Source organism: Poeciliopsis prolifica, unplaced genomic scaffold, assembly GCF_027474105.1.
Source record: "Poeciliopsis prolifica strain line A6 unplaced genomic scaffold, Auburn_PproV2 SCAFFOLD036, whole genome shotgun sequence".
Taxonomy (NCBI): Eukaryota; Metazoa; Chordata; class Actinopteri; order Cyprinodontiformes; family Poeciliidae; genus Poeciliopsis; species Poeciliopsis prolifica.
The window spans coordinates 3,727,584-3,740,723 of NW_026562411.1; the positions used below are offsets into that span (position 1 = coordinate 3,727,584).

Genomic DNA, 13,140 nt, shown 5'->3' on the forward strand with positions numbered 1-13,140 from the left:
CACAAATAAAACCTTATCATTTTTCTAATTAACTCACAAAAACACATCAAGGCTGTCCATAGCTACAACAATTTCTCAATATGTATGTGAACAGTTTATTAGCACGAAGTTTTCAGGTTGGAAAAACTCAAGTGGTGTGAAAAGCCACTTGAGTGGCTTTTCAAGTGGCCTGGTACAGCTTTAACCTGTTGTACCAGGTTAAAGCTGGTACAACAGCTTTAACCTCCTTAGGTGTATTTTGCAAAAAGCTTTTGCACATTTACAAGTAATTAGAATGTTCTAAAGTTAAAATTTCTCAAACATTTTATGCTGCCTGTTAAACTAAGAGGATCCTGACTCCTTTTCACAAATTAATTCAACATCTAGTATAATATTAATCTACACTAACTTTCACTTATTTATCAGTTACACATGATTCTCTAATGTTAGTGAGGATCATCAACGCAAGTAGTACAAAAACAGAGTCAGCATTGTTCCTTACTCTGTTTAATGATGCTATTTATATGATTGCACAAATACAAATGACTAATTAGGAGATTCATTTTAGATATTGTCTTGAATTCACAAGTAAAAATAATTATATAAATCCTAACTGGTGAATCATTATCAAGTTTTTCTTTGAAAAAATATGGCACTTTGTGACAACAGTGGTAATCATTTATAAAAACACAAACCATGACCAGACTCAAACTTTACATCAAACCTTTTATTATATAAACTCTGAGACAAACTGACATATCTGTACAAATAAACCACACAATGTTCATCACACTAGTTTTTTTTCTCTCTCGTTATTGAACACTCATACACTCCTAACATTACACTTATTTACAAAACATCCACACCTTCGTTTTCTAAAAAAATGTTTCACAGTGTCCATTTTCAAAATAACTTATCTTTCCTTTTCATTTTCATCTTGATTTATAATTCCACTAAAAAATCATACACAGACAGTGAAAGCACTCAACCCTCCCAAAAAAAATCCACATTAAAGACCACTAAAACTTAACCAACAAAATAACTTCAAGTCAGCAGTACAGAACATTTGAGTTTTTAAATTTATTCAGATAGGATTGTTTTTTAAGCTTGAATTTTAATATTATTGAAAATTAGACCAACTTATAGATTGATAACAATAAATCTTATGAGTAATACATTATAATTTAACAAATAAAGTGTATTTATAATTTAAGTCCTATCAAATGAAATCCTATCAGTATTTTTTGAATTGCGTCTTTATTTTCAAAAACATGTTTATATATATATATATAAATGTCTGTAAATACTATAAGAACAAGAAACTTAAAGTGAACAAAATATCAAATAGATATATATTTTTTTATGTTGAATGCATTGTTATTGCAGACATGCTACATTCTACCACTAAAACTTAACTTCAGTTACGTTAACTTCAATTAACGTGACTTTGAGTGAAACGCTATGGTCGCAATTTCCTTCATAGTTTGAAAAATAATTTAAACAGCATAACTTCAACATTCAATCAGTCAAGCTCAAAGAGTTACCAAGGAAAACATGAACCAAGACTTTTCGATCAAAGACTTACACTAATATTGCCTTGAGTTGTACATAAAGAATAAAAGATCAACTTTCTGACTCACAATGACAAACACTAAAATACTATTTTCATCATCAGTACAACAGACACTATGCTACATATCTCAGCTTTTGCTTTTAAATCAGTCCACATATAAGGCAATGAAGCTAAGAAGTTCTCAGTTTACTCCATAACCACAAGTTGTCGTCACACATATTTATGACTTCAAAGGGAAAAAAAAGAAATTAATTTGTAGCTAATTGAGTTTAGTGCCACTTATGGTAAACCAGTAGTTAGCAGTGTAACCACACTGCCAGAAGGTTCTTGTTTGAAATCCTGACCAAGGTTTTGTTTGGAATTTGGTTACTTCCGTTTCCTCTTGGTTACTTTTGCTTGGAGAAACTTTGTGTGACCAAACCTTACAACCTCTAGAAAATCTTCAGCAGTGCTGTTGTTTCTATGCAGCCAGCAGAGTTTTGGATTAAACACTTATACTCTCCAGCATCACTCTGAGTCACATTGGTAATGAGCAGATTGAAATGACCAGCACTTTTCTCCTGGATTATACATCTACTGTCAGTGACCAGCTCTCCATCTTTGTACCACTGAGCTGTGGGGTTTGGTTTGCCGCTGACCAAACACTGAAGAATGACAGGGGTCCCTACAGCTGCAGTTACGTTAGTCAGTGGGATGACACATTTAGGGGGGATTTCAGTCACCTGGAAGTGAAAGCTGCACATATCCGATGACTTCCCCTTAAATTCAATTTTTTCATCTTTGGCTGGCTCAGCAAACACATCAAAGTTAACACTAACATATTTCTGTCCTTGCTCACTGGTTTGGTGGTCAGTGTTGGCCACCAACCTCACTGCCCGCTGTGACTCATCAGGTTCTTGCTCAAACTCAAACTCAAGCTCTATTTCAGACACCTGTTCACCATCAAATGATGTGTTTCCAACCATCAGGTCAAACTTCTGGGGCTGGACTTTAGCACTTCCTAAGGATACAGCGGTCAGCTCCCTACCTCTGGTCTTCCCTGAAAAAGCCTTTGCACTTATCACCACCAGGGAGGCTCGACAAAGAGTCTCCCCAACGAGGTTTATCGCCCTACAAGTATAAACTCCACTATCCTGAGTCGTAACTTTACAGATCTTCAGGAAGTGGTTGTCTCCATCGGAAGAGTGCAAGTATTTCTTAGTATTATGTGGAATTTTCTTGTCTCCTTTAAACCAAGACACAATTGGAGACGGGATTCCCATCAGAGAGCACTCAAACATAACAGTAGTACCCTCTGGGGTTTCCATGTCACAGATTGGGTTGATAAACCTTGGAGGCATCTCTGTGACCTCAAATGCTATTTTCAAGTCATCATGCTCCTGAGTGACAAAATCCACAGCACCCTCCTCATAAATACTGGGTAACACATCCAAAGATATGACCATGCTCTTGTTGTCTGCTGTGTATTCAGGAATGGTGATGATCTTAACCTGCTTCTCAAACTCCTTTACCTCATTTTCATCCAGTTCTACCTCTAGCAGAATCTCCTGAGGGGATGGAGAACGAGAGGAGTCGTTTTCCTCCACATCAAACTCCATCACATGCTGATGGGTGACAGCAGGTGGTGCTGGCATGAACCTCACCTCCTGTGATACAACCACCACCAGAGCAACACTTCTGGCTTCCCCAACATAATTCACAGCCTCACAGATGTATTCTCCCTGGTCAGCCTTAGTGACGTTATGAATCACTAGCGTGATGTTATCACCATCTCTGTCCATTCTAACTCTATCGTCTGCCACCAGCTGCGTTTTGTTGAAAAACCACCTTACGTCAGGGGAAGGTAGGCCAAAAACTTCAGCATAAAATGTCAGGGAGTCGTTTTCAAACACTCTTTTCTTAATGAGAGGCTTAAGGAAAGCTGGAGGGATTCCCTGCACTTTTTCTTGAAGGGTGGCCGGTCCTAATGACCCTTTGCCTTGTGAGAGAAATCTGCTTTCATCCAAGCTTATGCCATTTGGATCAGCTTTACCACCCTCATCAGCAGGAGAGTTGAGAAAATGAACCGGAGAAAAAAACTTCTCAGTGGAGTCTCCAGTTGAGGGTCTCTTGTGATGTACCGGAGAGAACTGAAACTCATCCGGTGTTATAAACCCACTAGGTATGTCAGAGTTTGGAGTGTGAAAGGATGGTGGTGACTTGAGCGTGTGAAGGGACTCTGCGATTGGTTGAGACACCTCGGTAGAAGAGCCTGGGGTGAAAAACCTTTCAGGTACCTCTGCTATTTCTTCACTCATAGTGCTACCAATTTCTATGGACATCTCAGACTCAGGGGTAAGTGGCCTACCCCAGTCTGTTGGAGGGTTGTAATACTCGTACACAGCCCCAAAAGTTACTTCCTCCTCCTGTATGGAACCCGCCGCTGTTGCTACTCCTCCCTCAGCCTCAGCTGCCAAGGATTCTTCAAGAGTATCTTGTTCCTGTACCGGTTGAGCAGCTAGTACATCAGGTGGTTTAACTTGGGTGTTTATGTTTGGGTTTCTGATCATTTTGGGGGGTTCAGGATTCACATGAACACCAGTTCTACCAATTTTAGCTATTATTTCAAGTCCATCTTTTTCTCCAGTGAGGGCTTTCTCCAATATTTCTGTTGTATCAGTCTTTGAGTCTGGCATACTGACAAAAATGCCACTGTCCATAGAAGGTTCTGTGATAGACATAAACTTCTCACCACTAACTGCAGCCTTGTCACTTATTTCTTCTGATCCCTCTTCTAACCTTTTGACCTCCTCATCCATGTGAGTTCCACCTTCAACCAATGCTTCAACAACTTCAGCTGCATCAAGATAAAAAGATGATTCCAAACCCACATCTGGAGGTAGAAACTGCCGCTCAGTGTCTAAATGCCCAGAAATTCTTTTAGCTGCTACACCTCCCTCAACAGGCGCCCTAACAGAACGTTTCATTACAGGGACCTTCTCAGGCTTGAAAGGAATGAAACTACTCATTCTGTCAAATGGCTGTTGTGTCTGATCCCCAATCATTTCGACATCACCAGTTGTTGTAGGATCTTGGACACAAACTGGTTTTTGTGGCCTTGGTCTCACAAGCTGTGGAGACTCCTGCAGCTCTTCCACAAACTGTTTCACACCTGCTCCTTGTTCAACACCAGTGGCCTCAGAGGTATCTGACAATACAGGTTCAGTTGCTTCTGGAACATATGGATTTACTGATATTGCAAGTTCCTCAGACACCCTGTCAAGTCTTAACACTTCCTTCTCCTCTTGTTGGTCAAGAGAAATGGCCACAGCAGGAATAAACTCTTCAGGAAATTGTGTGTCTTTTCTTTGCTCCTCAAGTGAAGGGGGTGTCATTACAGAAACTGGTGAGTCAGACTCAAAAGCCTGTTTGATCTGAGAAACTTTAATTATAGCAGCAGAACCCTGAAGACCACAGCCCGACAGTGTTGGGGGCTCTTTGGACGGAGAAAATCTGGATTTTGGGGCTTTGACACCTATATCTGATGGAGGAGGTGAAATTAGAGGTTTATCCTCTGAATGAGAGAGGGCAGGCATATGCACAGTGGCAGGCTTCTTTAAATCCTCAGTTAGTCTTGCAGGAATATCGCTTACTCTTTCAGAGGAAGACATATCTTCTCCCTCCACAGCTTCTCCTTGCTCTGAAAACTGCACAGGATCATGGATTTGACCTGACACTTGACAGATGCTCATGACCTCCCCAAGCTTATTTTTAGCTAGACATCTGTACATTCCAGCATCTGCGGATCTAAAATTGTAAATATAAAGTCTGTACATTTTATTATCTACCTCTGCTCGGTATTTATTGGCTGCAGAATCAAGGCAAGTATTATTAAAATACCATGTGGCCTCAGGTACAGGATCACCAGTGATAACACACTCCAACACTGCAGTGCTGCCCACAGGACAGGTCACATTCTCCAATTCAGTCACTACACCAGGGGCTTCTCCAACCACATCAAAGGAGAAGGTAAATTTGTGCTTCAAAGTCTGAGATGTTCCATCATCACTGGCAACCTCTGGAGTTTTCTCTGGCAAAGCTTGAGGTCTGTCCTCACTGCTGTCCTCAGATATTTCAGGGAGAGGAGTGGCAGCTGTAATTCGAATCTCGACAGGTGAGGACGTGAACAATTCATCTGACAATCGACGTTTGTGGACCACAGTTTGGGGAACTTGCAGCGTTGCCTTTCCTGAATCTATGTGGGTCTGAATCTCCTGCTCTATGAGACTCTCCTGACCCCCCTTCTCCTCAGTAACTACCACTTCCTGGGTGACACCTGCCTTTTTGGATGCTTTCTTATCTGAAATGTCAAGAGTACCACTGCAGATTGATTTACCATGCTTGTTGGTTATGATACACTCATAAGTCCCCTCATGATCTGTCGTTGGATAGAATACAGTGAGCTTAGAGTTGTTTGATTTGATAATGATGTCATAATCTGGGTTGTGGTCCACTGACTGTCCATCTTTGAGCCAGCTAACAACGGGTGGAGGATCACCCTGAAACTGGCAAGTGAACTCTGTCATCTCACCAGTTTTAACTTTAAGTGAAGATATTTCTTTTAAAAATACAGCAGGTGAGCCTGAAGAATCTATATCCCTTTGTTTTACCCTCTGCGACGCTGGAGGTTTAATCTCCTTCTTTATAGCAGCTTGTGCAGAACTTCCCACTCCAGTTTCTCTAAGTCTAACTGAATCTTCACTTTCTTCATCTTTCTCTGAAACTGCTAAACCTTTCTGTTGTTGCCATCCACTACTCTCTCCAGTGGTTTCTACCTCCTCTTTTATCCCTCGCTTATCTCTTACATCTGTCTGGAAACGCTGGTGGCTGGATTTATCAGCGGTCATACCATACTCCTCCCTGGTCCTCATTCTCTCTGATGCTCCACCCACATCACCTGACGGAAGAGTTTTTTCGTTAGCAAAAGCCAAAGCCATCTTAAGAGGTGAAGTAGTGCCTTGGAGAGGAATCTGGGCTTCAGAAGACTGTTTACTTTGTGCAGCTTGTCGTTCAGCTGAAAGTTTTGCATTTGGTGATAAAACATGGAGTTCACGGTCCATCTGAGGAAGACGGGGCTCTAACACAGGTCCAGGCTGTTTGCACTGACTGTCTAAAGCCCATTCTGACTCCAGCTCAGACACTTCCTCTTGCTCAACGACATCTTGTTGCCATTTCAAGATACGCTTAGCCATTGCTTCTTCCTCGCTTACAAAGTACTCACTGTCCGTTTGTAGTCTGGTCTCGCGTCCCTCTGTCGGCACTTCTTCAGCTAGCGGCCACTGAGGAATATCTGATTTCTGATCTTGGAAACCGGCTGGAGCAGAGGTGGTTGGCAACTGCTCCTGAGCTGTTTGACCAGGAGAAATCCTCATGTTGTGGCCCAAAGTGGGCTGCTGAAATGTTGGCACAGCAGAGGTTTCTGGGAAGATTCTTCCAACCTCAGGAGTCCCCTCACCCTGGAATGGAGGATAGCGCTCTGCCCAGTCAGACTCTAGCTCCACTGGTTGCTGTTGCTCCATCAGAACATCTTGTTGCCATCTCATAATTCTCTGCGTGAGGGCCTCCTCTTCGCTGACAAACTTCTCACTCTCCAGTTCTGAGATGTTCTCTCGTGAAAGCTGGAGCTCTCGTTCTTCTTTTGTCTTCTCAAACAACTTCTTCTCTGTTCTGCTTTTTGTTCGAGGTGACTGAACATCCTCCTCTTTTGCTTTACCTTTTATTCTTGGTGATTTTTGTGGCAGGACTGGAACCTCTTTTTCATGTTCTTTTATTAGGGTTTTAATTCTGGCTTTAGGAGAGGGTGCAGATGTTACTTCACATTCTGCTTTACCTGCCACTATTGCATGTTTTGGGTTTGGATTTTGTAAATTAACTACTGCTCCTTTCTCCATTTCCTTCTGTGAAGAAATGACCTCCTCAGACATGTACTGATTATCTGCTGGTAGAGGCAAATCAGTTCCAGGGTGAAAGGTCTCTTCCTCTGGCATTCTGTCACCTTGCTGCCACTTCCTGGTCCGCAGAGCCAGAAGTTTCTCCTCGCACTCCATTCTTTCAGTCTCCAGACTTTTCTCATACTGATCTCTCAGAGACTCCTCTGGTTTATCTGCTGGTTTAACTGGATCAAAAGAAGCAGATTTCTCTACTTCCAATCCTCTGACTTCTTTTTTAGGTGTTTTTGGTGGTGCCACTTCAAGTTCTAAAGGCCTTACCATGAACATGGGAGATTTGTGTGGAAGGGAGATTTGTGAGGTGGTTGTGGCTTCAGTTACCTCAGTTGATATTTTCTCAACCACCTCCTGCTTAGGGTAAGGGTGCCCTGTAGGTTCCATGTATTGCATTTCAGCTGGCAAAGGAACATCAGTTTCCTCATGAAATGTTTCTTGCTCTGACATCAAACTTCCTTGCTGCCACTTCCTGATCCGCAAAGCAAGAAGCTTGTCCTCACACTCTTTTCTGTCTGCCTCCAGGCTCTTCCCATACTGAGCCCTTAAGGATTCTTCCTCATAGGACTCATCTCCTTCAGATGGTACTGGGGCTTCAGATATTACCTCTTCACTAAAAACAGATGCTTCTTCTTGAACGGAAGTCCTGGTTTCTTCAATTTTGTGGAGCAGCTCAAACTCTGCTTTTGCAGTCTCCACCTTGTACTCTCCACTTTCATCTGCCTGAGACTCACTGGCTTTTTTATCCTCCAGTGTCTCTGTGAATTTGTCACCAGACTTTCTATCTCTCTGATGTGTTGTGTCAACTAGCTCACCTTTCATGATCTGAATGGCTCTTGTTCTGGATTGAGGCTCAAACAAATGTCTCTTCTGAGGGTGAGAAGGTTTCCTGGTTAACTTTTTCTCACCCTGATCCAATGTTCTGTGCTGGACATCAGGCAGAGAGGTGGGCTTGACCCTCAACTTCTCCACATACTCTGCATAGCTCGACTCACTGGCGACTGACTCAACCTCAAACTCAGAGGAGGACATAGTGGAAATAGAAAGCCTTTTCTTTTGTTTCACTGCTTTCTGCAGGGTTGTAAGCTTTGCTCTGACCTCGTTGTGGAGGCTTTCTGTGTCACTGAACCTGTCACTGTACCTGTCGCTGCACCTGTCGCTGAACTTGTCACTGAATCTTGCCCCAGTGCGCCGGTCACAGTAGATATCACTGAACCTGTCATTAAAACGCTCAGACCTGTCAAACATGGGGGGAGGAGACGGGGCCCGCTCAGAGGCAGTCTCTAAACGTTTGGATTCCTTCTCTGATGGTTTGTCTAAAGAACCCGTACTGGATCTGAAGTACACAGTTCTCACTAAAGCACTTTTGGATCGGGATCTACCCTGGTGGATTTTGGACATTTTGTCAAATGGAGATCCTACACACCTGAGATCAACTCTAAATTTCCTCTCCTTTCTCAGCTCTGCCAAGTTGTCTACACTCTCATGGGCCTGGGCAGAGCGCCGAACAAAGCCAAGGTAGTTAGCAGACTGTTCTTCCCTTAGCGAAACCAAAAGTGATGCTGTGGACTCAGCAGAACCTTCTGAGTTTAATGCCATCACCTTGTAACTGCCGGAGTCTTTCTCCCTGATACTGTCAATGAAAAGACGCGTAGTGTGCATGTGCATCCTGCTTTCGGTACAGATCCTACGTCTGCGTTCCTTAGGGATAGATCTATTATTATGAAACCAAAGAATAGTTGGCACAGGACAAGCGATCAGTTTACACTTTAACTCAACTGGTTCTCCTTCCAGAACTGACTGAAATTTGAGTTTCTTTGTGAAGGATGGCTTAATGTTGTCTGTCCAGGAGCTGATTGACGAAGTTCTGCTTGAGCAGCGGTTAGCTGATACCAAGCCATGATCGAGGAATTCCTCTGTGTCAGAGAAAGCTCCGCGGAGATGTCGGGTGCCGCTGAGCTCAGTGATGCCGTGTGCTTCTGCAAACAGAAACAGACGACAGTCAGAACGACACAAGATCTGGAGGTAAAGGGACGGAAAAGATTATCTTTACTGGAAATATTAAAATGCATGCTGGGAGTCACAATGCCATAAAAAATAATTTCACTCACCATATTTGTTCGAATAAACGCAAGACTTGATTCTTTTTAATAGAAACCTGCAGGAAGTTTTGATCCTTCGTCTGTGGAAATTTCTTCAAAACAAATTATTTTATTATTGTTGAAACATGACGGCCAACATCCGCTTGTTTTCTCTCTGATGGTTGCGTTTTTACTTGAATATTCCTTACCTGACTTGCAGACAGGAGAATAAACGCCCTTTCTAATCCTTAACAGAAAATGAATGAAGCACAAGCTCTCCAATACATATTTTTGATTTCAGAACTTTGAGCCGTAAAATTGGGCGAGAAGGCGTTTATTCGAACTAATATAGTTTGACTGGTGTTATTTTGGAAGCAAACCACAGGAATCACATCCCATTATCTGCAAGCCAGGCTAGGACATATTCTGCAGGAAGAAGGTATCAGTCCCAAATGCAGAAGACCTCTTTCTTTTTTAAAGGGCCTTTCAAGTATTTCAAAGAGTTTTAAAAGATACACATCCTGCACCTTTTTCTTGGAAATACCAGAGGAACCTTCATGCCAAAATGACTTTCTGGATGCAACATCTTTAGAAACTGGAACAAGCAAGTTCTATCAGTGCTTTCCTGAAGGAAACCATGGGATACCATCAAAATAAAAGAGCAGATGATACAAACAAGTATTTTTTCATCAAAACACATATAAATGACATGCAACTGCAGAAAAAAAAGATTGTTTTAAAGGGACAGTTCAACATTCGACTTGTTTCCAAGGTTTAAGCGCAATCTGCTGCTGCAGGACAACTCTGACCCAACCAACCCATACAGCATGCATTTGTACATCTGTTTCTCTCATCAGGACTTTCATGGTGTCTCCACAAGAAGAACATCTCAGAACCATACCTTATGTCAGAGTTGACTGCTGGCAGACTACGTTTACAGTGAAAAGTCAGAAGATGTAACTGGAAACTAGGTGAAACTATTCCTGTTTCACTGAATCATCTTCTCAGGTGTGATTGTAGTAAGTGTGTGTGATAAGGCAAGAAAGGCAAGGTCTTACCTTTAACTTCTTCTTCTACTGTGGCTTCGATCTGCTCCCTCACAAGAGTCACTGTGGAAGACAGAGACACCAGTTTATCGTTTATCCGTTTGCTTCTACATGGCTTTGTCACATTTCTCACATTTAGGTTAAGATTGATGGAATTTATCCCCGATCTGGGATAAAACCAAAATACTAAAACCCTTTTTTTTTATTATTATAACTTAGACTTCCTTTATTGTCATTGTACAAAAAGAAAACACAAGGTGAATCTTGACAACAAAATGTCGTTACTTGGCTACCAGTGTAACAGAGCTAAAACCTTATACTACACAATAAATACATAATAGCTAAATAAATATATAAGAGCTAAGAATAAAGTGCCATAGAATCCACAAGTTCAGTGTTGTAAACAAAATTAATCTAACTAGCCCACTTGTCAAACTTGCAAAAGCGTAAAACTTTTACCAAGTATTTCTGTCAAGTTTCAAGTGCAAATATCTTAGTACACTTCAAATATGTCAAAATTAACTTACAAGTAACTTTTCAGCAAGGTACAGGAGCTTATTTTAAGACAATAATTCTTGAACATTAATTTTAAAAAGTACTAGTTCCATTGGCAAATTCTTTCACTTATAATAAGGCATTGTGAAATAATTTGCCATTGGAACTAGTATAAGTTGTTGATACTAAAGAGTTATTTACATGATCAGATACTTGGATTAGAAAATAGCCAAAAATATTTACTAAAATTTTGTTTTTGAAGTGTGCTCAAATTCTTAAAAAGTCACCATTTTCTCTTCTTCTAGAATAATAAACCATGAGGACCAAATATTTATTTGCTGCCTAGTATCCAGTACAATTACAATAGTCTGGGTAGTTTAAAAATGGAGCAGTGACAACACAATTTATTCCACAAAAATTGCAAAATGTTGTGGTTCAAATATCAGTTCCTAAAAAAACAAAATGAACTTTTCCAAAATCCATCTAAAGCAGCAAAAATCTCTGCTCACTTAAACAAGCAATGAAGAAGCACAAACTGGTGTCCAGCAAGGAGGAATGCAAGAAAGGAAGGTTTTTCAAAGATCATCAGATTGACAGAAAAAAGAGAAATGAAGATCCCTTCCTTCAGGAGTGATAGTGAGGATAAATGTGTGAGTTTTACTGTGGAGAGACAAAGGAGGAGCATGAGTGAAGGCATTGTTCCTGAGATGAAAAGTGAGGAAGGAGGAAGTGAAAACTCCAGGATTCAAACAAACACGTGAATTTGTGAAAGAAGAGGTTCAACTTTGTGATGTTAGTCAGAGATGAAGAACGACTGAAGGATGTCCCGATTATCACATTTTAGAGCTGCACTAATCAGTCTGACAAAGATCAAATCAAAATTTTCTCTTAATTGGCTCTGATTGGATGGCCAGATAATTCTACCAGTTCTCCCAATTAAATATATAGAAACTAAGAATTCCCACCATTTTGGAAACCTGTCCATCCATGTAAGTTTAAAGGGGACCTATTATGCAAAATTAACATTTAACCCCTTCTTGTGCTTCCATTTGTGTCTCAATTGCTTCTAAAAGCAGACCAAGTGATTAAAAAAATGTAAATAAAATTTAAAAAAATCACCCAATAAGTTAATGTTTTTTGGTGTCTGGAAAATGATCCGTTTCAAAATCAGCTGGCACTGCCTGTTACCTAGTAAACCCTGGGGAGCTCCACCTGTTATCTAGCAATCCAAGCTGACTCGTCACATTCTTGTTGGTTGTGCAGGAGGCTCTACTAATGCTTTTCAAAGATGTGTGGTTGTATGATTGCACATCTGTTTGCAGCCATGTTAACATGTGAGTGCAAAAACTGAGATGGAAGCAGCAGCTTACTTGGATTTAAAGTGACAAGACGTCCTAAAACCTCTCCTTCTGAAAAGAGTTGAAAATAGTCAAAACTGACCCGGCTAAAATCCCATTTTCTAAGAATGATTTTGTGCAATAAAATATAATAAACATGTGTTGTGTAGCCCAAAGACCTGTCCTAACCTGTTTAAGGTTGCATAATAGGTCACCTTTAATAAAAAAAGATTTTTACTTACTATTGACCCTGTTTTCAGAATTTCAGGGAATTTGCATTGTAATATAAAAAATAATGGAAAACCTATAACTAATCTAGTCCATCTTGGAAGCTTTCATCTGGTCCAGGACATCCTCTCAGACTTTCATTTTTAGAAAGAGTGACTCAATCTTGAAAAAAGAAATACGTGACGATTTAGGGGGGAGTCTGGCTACAAACCAACACATCCAGGTGTTACCTTCTTCCTCTCTGATAACGGTGAGGCTGGCCGAGCATGCAGCTTCCCCGGCGTTATTCACCGCCTTGCAGGTGTACTGCCCTGCATGTTCAGAGAAGGCGTCCACTATGATGAGTGTGGCGATGTTTGTCACCTCATCGAAGTGGAACACCACATTCTTGGAAGGTTGGGCAGGCTGCCGGTTGTGGAA

The 13,140-nt window shown here is 41.1% G+C and overlaps 1 protein-coding gene across 6 annotated transcripts in view; it reads right to left on the bottom strand.

The window, feature by feature from the left end:
- The window catches only part of ttn.2 (titin, tandem duplicate 2), a 202,484-nt gene that overhangs the window by 155,742 nt on the left and 33,602 nt on the right, over positions 1–13,140 (bottom strand). For all 6 annotated transcript variants that reach the window (XM_055052995.1, XM_055052994.1, XM_055052996.1 and 3 more), the window contains exon 37: positions 10,673–10,723. In XM_055052995.1, the coding sequence (XP_054908970.1) occupies positions 10,673–10,723 (51 nt within the window). The remainder of the gene's footprint in view (positions 1–10,672; positions 10,724–13,140) is intronic.